At 42.4% G+C, this 13,231-nt stretch overlaps 1 protein-coding gene across 4 annotated transcripts in view; it reads left to right on the top strand.

The window, feature by feature from the left end:
* Positions 1-13,015, top strand: part of ZNRF3 (zinc and ring finger 3) — a 74,524-nt gene extending 61,509 nt beyond the window's left edge. For 2 of the 4 annotated variants that reach the window (XM_051785833.1, XM_051785835.1), the window contains 7 exons: positions 575-649; positions 3,902-4,033; positions 4,969-5,079; positions 6,245-6,412; positions 7,153-7,255; positions 8,014-9,759; positions 10,842-13,015. In XM_051785833.1, coding sequence (XP_051641793.1) covers positions 575-649; positions 3,902-4,033; positions 4,969-5,079; positions 6,245-6,412; positions 7,153-7,255; positions 8,014-9,759; positions 10,842-10,885 — 2,379 coding nt within the window. In that variant the 3' untranslated portion in view covers positions 10,886-13,015. Of the gene's footprint in view, positions 1-467; positions 522-574; positions 650-3,901; positions 4,034-4,968; positions 5,080-6,244; positions 6,413-7,152; positions 7,256-8,013; positions 9,760-10,841 lie in introns of all 4 variants that reach the window. The other 2 variants (XM_051785836.1, XM_051785834.1) reach the window with 2 other exon arrangements.
* Positions 13,016-13,231: the final 216 nt, after the last annotated feature.

Here is a 13,231-nt window from a genome sequence, read left to right as displayed (position 1 = left end):
ACTTACATAGGTCTGATCTTATCAGCGTAAGAAGTGTGTGCAACAGTTCTGACCTCTGATGGTCAGAAAAAGCATATTCTCTGAGGCACTTTTTGCAAGGATTGTGATATGCCAGTTTATCATAACTATGAGAATGACACTGAAAAAATATAAAGAACCTGACCAACCTTTATTTTCTACACTAGTGAGCTTGTCTCCACTCAAGTCACAGGGAAGATTGTTTTTGATGGCACTTCCAAGTAACATGGAGAAAAAAGAAAGTAATTTAATTTTATAAAATTCTTATGTTTGAAGTCTTTAGAGGGTCTAAATCACATTTGAATTTCTTTAAAAAGTTGTTGAAAGAGGAGTTTGAAAAGGAAGGAGCAGAGAGATTGTAGAAGCTTTAGCGAAGTTTAGGTACATTCTATGCTGATTCAGGAGCTCCTGTGTTTGTAATTATTTTGTCATTTGTTTTAACTACACAGAAACACAAAATGTTGTTTGCTATCTGGACATGAGGAGAGAGAGTCATTTTTGAGGTAAGAAGTCATCTTTTGGGGTGGGACTGAGGATGCTGTCTTTCTTATTGCAGGCAAAACGAGCAGTACAGCGAGGAGCCACAGCGGTCATCTTTGATGTTTCTGAAAACCCAGATGCCATTGATCAGGTATGAAGAAGGGAGCCTAGTTATTTTGCAGCCTCTCTTGGGTTCTTTTAGGGTTACTGAGGCAAGACTTGAGAGTGTATGAGAATCAGAGCACACCTGCCTAGAGACATGCAGCTACTGACCCTGGGTAACATGATGCTGTGGTTTTCCTGCTATTCTTCTGTCAGGCAGAAAGCAACATAGGTGGTGTAAATCTGGTAGAAAGGGAAAAGTTTGGGGAGTTAGATTTTTCTTCTAACTTTTGCTGGAATGCGGAATCCAGGTCTGTGATTAAGGTTTTGAAGGAGGATGGAGGCAAATTTTTTGTGACCCATTATCTAATCAAGGAGGTTTTCTTTGCCCAGCTCCGTGTACAAAACACAGGATGTTTGGCCCCATCCAACCTGTGATGGTATTGTTGAATAGCTGCTATTTTTGAGATTGCAAAATGAGTTTCAAACCTGCTTCTAAACAAGTTTCTTTCAAAACTTACAATCATTTTCTTCTTGTTCACAGCTGATGATTTCTGCCTATGTATTTTGTGGACAAGCAGGGTTTTTCTTCTTTTTCTGAGTCTTGGTATAACTTCCATCTTTTCATTTGAAGTGGGTGAGGTAATGGCTCTGTGAAATGTTTCAAGATCCAGCCAGTGCTGAGTTATTTGAGTGAAGAAACGTAAGCACAAAAATAGTCTGCATTTGGTTTAGTTTTGTTTTGTCTTGAAACAAAACCGCTGTTTCTGCTACAGCAGAAACAAGTGAAGCTGAAGGTTTTTAAATGCAGCCTGAATTTCATGGGGGAAAAAGAGACCATCAGTGTTTACATTAAAAAAACTGTCTTTAATTCTGAAATGAGCATCTCTTGGACAGAAGAATGCAGAAGACTCTGTTCAAGGAATGCTTTGAGAACTGTGCTCTGCATGTGCATCAAGACTTGATCTTGAAAACATTCTTAGGGATATTTTTCCCCCTTTTCTACACAGGAAAATATCTTCATAAAGATATGGTCTGTCTCTTTCAATTTTTTTCCTCTGAATTACAGCTTCTGGATACTTTCAGCCACACTGCTCTGAACTTGAGTTCTGAGTTGTGAATCTCTTGCTCTTTCCCTCTACCAACAACTGTCCTTCCTTGATTCTCAATAATAAACTGGGTGCAACTGGTCCCAATAGCTGGGTCTAGTAGTCTATTGGATGTTTGAATATTTTAGGTACCAATAAAATGGAAGGAGGTTAGTGGCTTAGAGCAGTAGCTGACAAAGTAGGCTCTGTTAGACAGCAGAGCAGTAGCCTGTGCAAACACTCACAAACAGGAGAGGAACGTCTAGACTTAACTTTCATACTCTAAGAGTTACTTGGGTGACTGTTCTCATGCTGCTCTGGACACTTTTTTTCCCATGAATTTTGATTCTCATCCAAAGTCTTCAGAACCCTTGACATCAGGGGTACTAATTAATTTGTCTTTAAAATAAGTACCATTTTGGCACTCGCAATTTAGTTGTGGAAAACAATGATAGATGGATCACAATGGAGGAAAAACCAACAAGAGTTAATCAGGAGTATCTTTGGTTCAAATGGAAGTATGCTAAGACACTTAGGGGAGCTTTTTAGGAAGTTTTCCCAGGTATGCTTGCTACCAAGCACTACAACAAATGAGGGAGAGTGCTTTGAAAGGGAGGAGTGGAGTATTATGAAAGACAGTCCTTCCTGCCAGTCCATGAACAGAAATAGGAGGCCGTCCTGACCAGAAGAATTGTTCTCAGATAATTTAGTAGCAGAATTACTACCAAATGAAAGGACTTTGCCTACAGATTTTGTGGGAGTTTATTCCCATTGATCTGAGTATCTTCTGCTGTAGATTAAGAATTAAACATTTATTTTGAGAAATAGTCTGTGAAGTCTGATTTATTTCTTAGTTTTACTTTTGAATATTCGAAGAGGAGTAACAACATCCAGAGCATCATGTTTAGCAAGAGTCTAACAGTGTGCAAAAATTACTGAGGAATCAGATGACTTCTTTCTTAGACAAGAAATCTTGAGAGAGAATACATGTCTAGGAATGTAAGGACAGTGACTGGATTTGGCCTTAGGCCAGCAAGCCTTGTAAACACATGGGATTCCTGGATACTAAAAAGTCTCCATGAAATCTGTCACAATCACCTGGTCAGCTTAAGGAGAGTCGTCATCCTGTAATCAGGATGATGGACCAGTCATTTGATAATTTCTACACGGTTTAGCCAGAAGTAAGAGGTAGATAACAGCAATGGAGATGTGTCATCTCATCCATAAACTGCTCGTGATCTGTTTGCTCACATTCCTGTCATCTCATTCCTTTTCCCTGTACCATTTCTGTCTGCTTGACAGTGCATTGCTAGTTTTGTATCAACCAACCTCTCTACAAGGATTTTTCTTGAGAATCACAATAAACTGTATGAATTTATCACGTTGGTGCCATTTTGCAACAGAACTAATTCTTTTGTCTAGTTATTACCCTCTCTGGTGTATAATTTAGCAGGTTGTTGTTCTGGATTTGTTGGCCAGAGAAGTTATGCGTTCTCCACACATGAAGGGTTCCAGCATCTGACTGGATAAAGCCCTGAGCAGCCTGGTTTGATGTCATAGTTGACCCTGCCTTCACCAGGAGGTTGGGTTCATGACGTGCCTTCCCCCTTTTCTGATTCTGGGATTTGGCCTTTCTAACAGGACTTAGCTGGACCTGGAGAGAAGTTTCAAGGTGAATTAAGTGGTCTGCTCATATGCTTTAGTCTTTGAGGTCTCCCAGCTGGCAGTCAGTATTGAATTGAATGACTTTGTTGAGTTAAACAGCAGAAATTATTGACTTAAAAGCTGAAGAAATTTGTATGTGAATAATGTAACTACAAAGTTGAAATAAAAAGATTGATAAAATGTAGCAAGGACAATATTCTTGGAATGTGTGGATTTTTATACTTCTTCCTTGTGAGGTGTAACTGATTACAGTAACGATATATGCATTGGTACATAATTAAATTAAAGCTGCTGTTCAGAAGAGCATTTGCTTATCCTTAATCTTAGTTTTGGTCAGTAAAAAAAAAAAAGGCATCATAAATCAAAAGTTTAATTCAGATTTAACTCTGTGGAACACTTAACCCAAAGTCTATGCTAGAAGAGAATGACTGATGCTTGAATCAATTCCACATTCGTATTCCTTTATTCTTCTCTCCATTGCCCAGAAGAAAGGTGCTTTTCCTGAAACATGCCTTTTGAGCAGATTTTTTTGTTTTGTTTTGTTGTAGCTCAACCAGGGCTCAGAGGACCCTCTGAAGAGACCAGTGGTGTATGTGAAGGGTGCTGATGCTGTCAAGCTGATGAACATCGTTAACAAGCAGAAAGTGGCACGAGCCAGGATTCAGCATCGCCCCCCACGGGTGAGACTTTCAGAGCCTTTCTCTGGGTGTTACAGGGCTGTTGTTGCTGCAGGCAGTGCTTGCTCACTGCACAGAGGGTGAGCATGTTTTGATGCTCTCCATGGGCATTACTATATGTGAAATTCTGTTGACCTACATAAACCGAGCAACTGCACTGTGGACAAGCAGCTACACTTGATGTAAGTATAGAATCCACAGTGTGGCTTCTGCTCTGTCTCATAAGGATTCTTTTGAGTATATAAATGGCTAAAAAATTTACATAATATAAGTTTTCTTTTTCTTGATGAAGTAACTTTATTGTTGCACACTCCTGGTGGCTCAGTTTTGTAAGGTGGTCTGCCCTGTGTTAACTAACAATTCTGTGTGGTATTTTAAACATGGAATTATTATTTGGTATCTGGTATTTGTAATTGTAATATAAAACAGTTTTTCTAGAGGTTTTTTTTCCTAACACTCTCTACATGTAGTTTACAGAAGAACAAAGCTAGAGGTCATCCATGTCCCAGTTACCACTTTGGTTGTGTGGGTTTTTTATGGAATCCTTCTGTTAAGGAATGTATTTGACAAGTGGGCCGGTTGCTGAAAATCCGAATGTTGATTTTCAGTCACTTAATGTGCACAGGCAACCCAGTAAATCATAAAAATTTGTGTTGGTATGATTCACTCAGTGAAAAAAACCTGGGTTTTGCTGTTCAGAGACTGTAAATCTGACATCTCATGATTGGCATTCTGTGTATTCCATTCCCTTGTGGTGGCATATGAAACCCAGGTTTTGTCTCATAGAATCCCAGCTGATGAACAGAACAGTGTGTACTGCCATTGTGACTGTGTACACTTGACAATGACCACTAAGAAGTTAAAAGAAGAGAGAGAAACAATAGATTTGAATATGATCTAAAGGAAGGAAAAATAATATTTTTGTTTTAATTTTTAAGCAACCCACTGAGTACTTTGATATGGGAATTTTCCTGGCCTTCTTTGTGGTTGTGTCTCTTGTTTGCCTCATTCTCCTTGTCAAGATCAAACTGAAACAGCGACGCAGTCAGGTAAGAGCAGTGATGGGATATTCACTGAATGCTGAAAATTAACTTCTCTTACTTTGTCCTAGAACTTCCTTGCAACTTTTGGAAATGCCAGGCACTGACCTGCAATAGCCATCTTTGTGGAAGGGGTTTTAGCCATGTGTGTAGGCCTTTGGAAGGACTTGGGAATGTCTTTAAAGGAGATTTACATTGATCCATGATGTTCATTCAGTTAAATCCTGAAATCAGAATAGTACAGAAGCAGTCCATTTAGCCATTGGAAAAGAAGAACATTTCTGGTTATTCAAAGATTATCAGTAGCACTGGTGTACTTCTAAAGTTCCAACTCTTGTTGCTGTATTTTGCAGAGGATATCGGGACTGAAAATAAATTGCAACTCTTTTGAATAGGATCTATTGATTCTTGATGGGAGAGGTTTTCAAGGTAAAAAGTTTGGTTAGGAGAAATTCCAGGTGATGTACTTGGAGTTTGTCCTGTCAAATATGAAAGGGAAAGCAAATAGAAGCTAATGGACTTTGAAGTCTCTAGTTGTAAACTCTCTGGTAGATACACATGTAAAAGGAATGCAAAGCATTCTGGATTCTCAGGACTCTTCTTTGGGCATGTTGAGTAGGAATCCAAAGATGTTATGGACCATCACCAGTGTTAAAAAACAGTGTTAAAAAGGGGCATGATAAATTCTACAGTAAAATGAAAACAACACACTGCCTTCCTAAACTTGTACTATTGATTAAATTTGGGGGGAGGAGGAAATGATACAGCTAACATTTCATTTTAATCCCTTTCTCAAGTATTGCTCCTGGTAATATGACAGTAACAGCATACTGGGGCATTGCAGTCAATATTGACAATTCAAAACAAGTTCCTGGCCAAGTGTTATATGTTGGCTGGAATAGTTGCTGCTATCAATTGAGCAGTTCCAGTGTATCCCATTTCTCAGCTCCTTCACACTGTTTTAATTCTCACTATTGCATGGGGCATACATTCTTTTCATGAAGCTTCTGATATAAATTCTAATTAACCTTCCCTGTGTTTGATTTATGAAATTATACATCATTGGGTCTGACTTGATTTGTAGGATACATTATGGTGGTGTTTCTCTGCTTCTACACTCTAGTCCCATACACAGCAGCATTGCCTTTTTTTTGTTTTCTTTCTTCTGATGCAGAATTCTATGAACAGGCTTGCAGTGCAAGCACTGGAGAAAATGGAGACCAGGAAGTTTAAGTCCAAAAGTAAGGGACACCGGGAAAGTAACTGTGGAGCACTGGACACACTCAGTAGCAGCTCCACCTCTGACTGTGCCATCTGCTTGGAGAAGTACATTGATGGGGAGGTAAAGGATAAATGGCTTCTTCAACATGGGCTGAGGATGTAGCTGGTTTTAGCACTGTGGTACGTGGCTGGCTGTTGGGTACATTGTGTACTGAAGTGGTGCCACTTGCCAGTCTGATCACACTGAGCAGCCAAGTCAGCCTCAGCTGCATTCTGCAGCTCCAAAGTACCCATGTTACAAAGTGAGAGGTGAGGGATCTCATTCTGCAAGTCGCTACCTCCATCAGGTTGCATTTCTGAAGAACAAATCATAAAGAAGTCAGGCTCAGGAAATCCTGTGAAAAGATAATAGCTGAAGGGTAAGAGTGCTGGGCAAGGGGAAAAGTATCATATACACTGTGTTGGTTTTGCTTTTCCTTGAGTGTTTTCCATTGCTAATAGCAAGGTACATCATTACTCTTGATTTATTTTTTTTTAAAGTTCATTTAATATAGTAAGGAAAATTTAAACAATGGGCTCCTTCAAGGTGTTGGGTCATACAGACACACAGCAAAAGGTGTTCTAAAGAAACGTACTTTATCTGCATGGAGTTCTAGTGTCCCTGCAGACTATTCTTTTAGAGACAGCTGATCATTTGATGTTATGCTCTTGGCTCTGTTGATGGCATTTTTTCCCTCTTACCACTTTGAGAGTAGGAACTGATCTGTTCTGCAGCTAGGTTGAAAAAACTAGAAACAAGCTGTGAAAAATTCACTTGTTAGGAAGAAGTACTTTCTCATGGTCCTTCATCTGTTCCTGTAGGAACTGCGTGTCATTCCTTGCACTCACCGGTTTCACAAGAAGTGTGTGGATCCTTGGCTGCTGCAGCATCACACCTGCCCTCACTGCCGCCATAACATTATAGGTAAGTGCTGCAGTGGGGCTGCTCCTGTGTCCTTCATTTCAGACATAGCAGCTCACCAGATGAAACAGAAATTGTGCCTGCTTGTTAATCTCCGTGGAGCTCTCAGCCTTTATTGTAATGCAGCTCTAGAAATACAGTTAGTCCTAAACCCTGTGGGAGGGGCTGCAGGCCATGCAGAGCAGCCCCAGCCCTGGCCTTCCGTGGGCTGGGGGCGATGCCCAGCCGAGGGCAGCGTTGCACAGCCCCTGAGCTCAGGGTCATGTGGAGCAGAGGAATATATTTTCCCTTGAGAATTGTAAAGAAGACAAATGTATGGGGTTTTATTTTTCTGTAGCTTGGAATGTGGTTTCCCTTACTTGCCCTCTCCCCCTTTCATTTCCTCTGTCTTAAGAAAGTTTTCTGTTAATACACATTTATATAAAATAATGTGTAAAGTGAAAACTTGAGTGATGACTTCTAGCCTCTCTCGGCCTCTGCCAGTTCAGGAATACTGTGTAAGTAGGTTTTGTGTATATGAGAACAGTATCTGAAATAAGTTCACTCGTTTTCCTTTTTAAGCAAATACATTTGAGTGTTTCAAAGGCTTCCAGGCAGATGCTCTTGACTTAATTTTTTGTTTTGTTCTTTTTCCTTCTGTGTAAAAAACTGGTGCGTAATGTAACAACACTCAGAACAAAATATCCCGCTTTCTCGCATGAAGCGTATTCCTTTTTATTCCCTGCTAGTTCTACTTCTCCATTCTTATTTCTCTCATTCAGAACAGAAAAAAGGAAACACAGGTCCAATCTGCCTAGAATCCGTCAACCCAGCACGCAGCCGGCAGCAGAGGGTGATTCTGCCTGTCCATTACCCAGGCCGAGTGCACAGAGCAAACCAGATAACAGCCTATCCCACTCGGACGAGCATGGACCCTCACGGAAACCCCATCACAGTACTCACAGTCGAGCGGCACGGCGAACAGAGCCTCTACCAAGCCCCGTCCCCAGCCTACATTCAAAGTTACCAGCCTATTCATTTGGATCATGCTTTAAACACACATCACTGTAGCCTGGAACATAGGGCTTACTCTCCAGCTCACAACTTCCGAAGACCCAAGTTTGGTGGACGCAACTTTTCCAAAGCGGCGTGCTTTTCCCGATATGAGACCATGTATCAGCACTACTACTTCCAAGGCCTTAGTTACCCTGAGCAAGATGGACAGCTTCCAGCTGGCATTTCCTCAAAGGGTCCTTCCCGTGCCTTTCAGCCTGGTAGCAGCATGCTTTTCCCTCCCGTGGTACATGTAATGCCCTCATCTCGCTTGGAGAGCGGCAGTACCTCCAGCTTTAGCTGCTATCATGGTCATCGCTCAGTGTGCAGTGGATATTTGGCTGACTGCCCTGGGAGCGACAGCAGCAGCAGCAGTTCTGGTCAGTGCCACTGCTCCTCTAGTGATTCCATGGTTGACTGCACTGAGGTCAGCAACCAGGGGGTTTATGGGAGCTGCTCCACCTTCCGCAGCTCTCTGAGCAGTGACTATGACCCATATGTTTACCGCAGTAAGAGCCCTTGCCGAGTGGGCGAGGTCGGTGGTGCAAACAGGGGTGCAATTGTTCTCTTGGAGGGCCCCCACCAGGACGAGCTTCCAGCTCATGGTCACAGTATGGTGGGTGCTGACTGCCGGCTTGTGCCAGCTTCTTCCTCAGGGGACCAACTGTCTAATTGCAGCATGGATATGAACTATAGCAGTAATTCCTCACTAGAGCACAGGGATCCAAATGGCACTACCTCAGAGGGAGGACCTGAGGCCACTCCTGGTGCTGCCTTGGATGTTAAAAGGAACTGGAAGAATCCAGAGATAGCAGGGTCGATTTCGGAGCAAGCATGCACGTGCTGCTTTGAATTCCAGCACTCTGCCCTGGAGCCTAGCAATGGGACAGCTGACTGTAGTGCACTCTTCCTTAGCTCTCCGCTGTGGGGGACATGTGGCCAAGGAATTGAACCACAGTCAGGGAACACCCCAGGCTTGTACAGTATTAACTCAGACCACTTACATAGGACAGATGGGGTAAAATATGAGGGGTTGCCCTGCTGCTTCTATGAAGAGAAGCAGGTAGCCTGTAGTAGCAACAGTGGCAGTGGAGGTGGTGGCTGCTATACAGAAGACTATGCAGTGAATGTGCAGTACACGCTTCCTGAGGACACCTTGCCAAACTGCTGTAAGGGTGTATGTGATCTGGGTCAACGCATTCCCATAATTCCTGAAGACAGAGACTGTGAGCTGATTCTACCGACAGAGCACCAAGGGACCCACACAGGAAGCTGTAGTTCCTGGGATGGAACACCTGAGCTGGATACTTACCTGCACTGTCAAGGTACTGGAGAGGTACAGGTCGAGAGGGAGGTGTGCTATGAGGCAACGTCATTCCTGCGGCAAAACTACTCTCAGGAGGAGGAAGCCGGAATGCTCTTTCCCAGTCCCACTCTGAACTCCCAGAAGCTGATGACAACCACAAAGGTCACAGGTAATATGTGTGCTTTTTTTGATTACTTGCTACCTTTCTGTCTTAGTGTATGAAATGCTGTCAGCTACTTAGGTACCTGCAGCCGTAAAGGTGACTCCATCCTTTGCATAAGAGCAGGTTATCGACTAACCCTTTGCCCCAAAGTGTTATTCTCTTGTTGCCTGTACTCATTTGGTCATAGCTAGAGGAATAGAAGAGTAGTTTACTATCTAACCCTATAAAAGCTTTCATTCTCATCCTTTGTGGGGAGGAGAAAAAGTGACTGCCAGTACCAGGCCCCCCTTAGAATTCCCACAGCCAGGGACACTGTGCCAGTCATAGCAGCTGTGGTGAGTTGCTTAGGCAGGCAAGGCCACAGTGCTGAGAGAGGACAGACAAGCTGAAGGTTTAAAAAAAAGAAAGCGAAAATCTTGGAATTGCTGTAGAAGAATATATGGGAAAGTCTCTGCTGTGGATATAAAACAAGGGGAAAAAATAGTCACTCACAGAAGGAAGGGCATATTCCTTACCTGCTTTGCCAGGGCTGTTTTAAGGGTTTTCATAGAATCACAGGGTACCCTAGGCTGGAAGGGACCTCAGGCCATCATCTAGTCTGACCTGCTCAAAGCAGAGCCAGCTCTGAAATCAGATCAAGTTACTCAGTTTGTTAGTTTAGACCTAGTTTATCTAGTCAGGTTTTGACAACCCCCAGGGACACAGAGTGCACTCCCTTTCTGGGCTCTTGTTCCTCTGCTTGACTGCCAGCATGGTGAAAAGATTTTCCTTATATCCAGTCTGAACATCTCATGCTTGAACTTAAGCTCCTTACCTCTTGTCCAGAATGCATGTCTGTGAAGACTGTGGTTCCATTGTTGTGACAACCTCCATGCAGGTATTGCAGAGCTTCTAGGGGTGCCCCTGAAGCCTCCTTTTCTGCAGGCTGAACAGCCCAAATCCCTCAGCCTCTTCACACAGGGAGAGCCCTCTGAGCATCTTGACTCTCTGCTGAACTCACTCCAGTCAGTCAGTCTCTTGTTCTGGGGGTCCCAAAACTGTATGTAATATTCTAGATGCAATGTTCCTTAGTCTTCTTTATCCTTCAGGTGCTGGATCTCATCCCTTGGAGAGAAGCCAAATCAGTGACTAGACCTGTCCAGATGATCCCAGATGGAGAAGCGGAGCTTATCAGAAACTCCAAATTCTCATGGACTTAATTTTTTTTTAAGCTTTGACAAACACACAAAAGTGGTAATGTGGAGAAGTCCCTCCCCTACTTCCTCTGTGTTCACATCAGCTTGATTGTCTCCTTTGTCCCTCCTGCCTGAAGCCTTCAGGCCTCGATTTGTGTGCAAAGCCCGTGTGGGACGTGGTGTGGAGCATTTCTGAGCTCTAGTGCCATTTCTATATTAATGACAAAGTGTTATTTATATTTTCTTTTTAGAAGTGACCTCTTGCTGAGAGGTAACACAGTGTGTTAAATAAGCCAGGCTATGTGTAGATGCTGTTATCTCCTACTGAAAGGAGTCCAGCCTTTGATAAGCTCAGGGCTACACCTGCCTTAGAAACCAGATAGCACCTTGAAATATAGTAGTCCAGAGGGATACAGCTGCTGAATGGATGTTCAGATACTGACTAATCCCAGTAGCAAATCCTAGCAGCCAGCAAGTTATGTGAGCGATTTTGAGGGAGTTGAAGCATTGGACTGTCTCCTTTCTCCTCTCCCCTCCTCCCCCTTTCATGCTGCTCTGATGGTTTGGCTAAGAAGGGTCTCCTGCCATGATGATTAGTTTCAACAGAGTGGGGGTAGGGAACTGGTAGCTCAGAGTGTTCTCATCCTCACTTCCTGTATTTAAACCATGGACCTCATTGTATCTTCTGACTGGTGAAGAATTACTGGGGACCTCTCAAACAGATGCTAGAACAAAGGGCTTAAGAAAGGGTATTACCTTTGTAGGTAATGAACCTTTCCTTCCATAGGAAGTTTTTCAGGCACTTGTAGCCTCTGTTATGGCTGTGAGGAATGCTGGCAAGTGCAGTGAAAACAGAGCTTGCAGTGTGCTTGCAGCTTTGCTGGCTCACTTTGGAAACAGGTCAGAGGGTTTCTTGTTTCCTTACAGGCTGCAAGCATGCCTAAGGGAAGCAGTGCCTGTCACTGTGCATATGGGAAAGTGAGGAACTTGGTTTAATCATTGTTTTCTTCTTTGCTGTGGTTGATGTAGCTTCCATAGACCGATCTGCTGGAAAGGTTTCTTGGGCCCAGCCAACTGTGCTTCATTTTTGTCTTCTGTACAGAATGCTCTCTGTACCCCATTAGCCTGGGCACATACTTTTGTTCTTGTTCTTGTACTAGTGGGGACGTTTGTTATCATGAGATAATTTATGTCGTCACTTCTGATAGCAATTGTTTCCTGTGGAAACAGCAGCTTCTGAGTAAGAGGCTACCATAGCATGGGTTAAATTCCCTGTCATGCTGCATGTGCCTGAGGACACAGTGTCATCCTGTGGTGTATTCACAGTAGGAAATCTTCTAAAGGGAAACTAAATATTTAATGCCCACAGTGCCAGTCTTCTGAAAAGATTTGTCCTAAGTTCAGTACACTTTGGAGGTACTTAAAAGACATGAAATAGAGATGTACCTTCATGTTACATATTCTGCCAAAGCAATGTCCCTGACAGCACTGGGCTAGTTGTGAGACCCAGCAAAGTTAACTTGTATTCTCTATAGTCCCAAATGAAATATTTTAAAAGAAGCAAACATCTGAGAAATAATACAATCGTCTGTTTACTTTTGCTTTCTGTACCCAATAAGTTAGGAAAAAAGTTATATTTAAAGGAATTCACGTTACATCTTTTTAATCAACAAGCACCAAAATCCAGCTGTTCGGAGAATTATTACAAGGCAATATCTGGGTATAAGATTAAAAGAAAAATTTCAATAAACACATTTTCTGTGTATAAAGCTTATTAAAAACTTATTCATTCTCTGAATGATGGAAGTAAGTGGTATGTGTTGGGAGAATAAACTCTAAAGGTTTGTGGTTTTTTTGCTTTTTTTTTGTTTTGAAGTCTTACCCTCTCCTTGCTCCACTAAAAAAGAAATGCATTGTGTAGAAGCTATGGTATAGTAGCTTGGTTATTCTGCTTGGTGTTTTGTGAGGCACTGTAGGAGGCCACCTAAGCTGCATTGTACTGTGTAACTACATGGCACGTTGAGGTAAAATGTGGTTCTAGAAAAGATTTGAATATTCTGGTTCATGGTGTTCCTGGGTGTACTGGTCTCACTCACATGCTGTGGAAATCTCTGCCAGTACAACAGTCTCTGCAGGCCTTACCACAGACACCCTTCACCTGGTTTCTGTGTTGGGTTTTACATTCAACATGTACTTACATCCCTGCTACCTGTATGTCCATGCAGACTTACAGGCTACCTGGCCATGATAGATGGTTTTTATAACAAAATGCCTTTCTACTACTTACATGAACAGTTGTCATT

The sequence above is a fragment of the Manacus candei genome, unplaced genomic scaffold (assembly GCF_025592945.1).
Source record: "Manacus candei isolate 608988 ecotype Guabito, Panama unplaced genomic scaffold, ASM2559294v1 h1tg000020l, whole genome shotgun sequence".
Classification (NCBI taxonomy): Eukaryota; Metazoa; Chordata; class Aves; order Passeriformes; family Pipridae; genus Manacus; species Manacus candei.
This window is presented reverse-complemented; position numbering and strand designations above follow the sequence as displayed.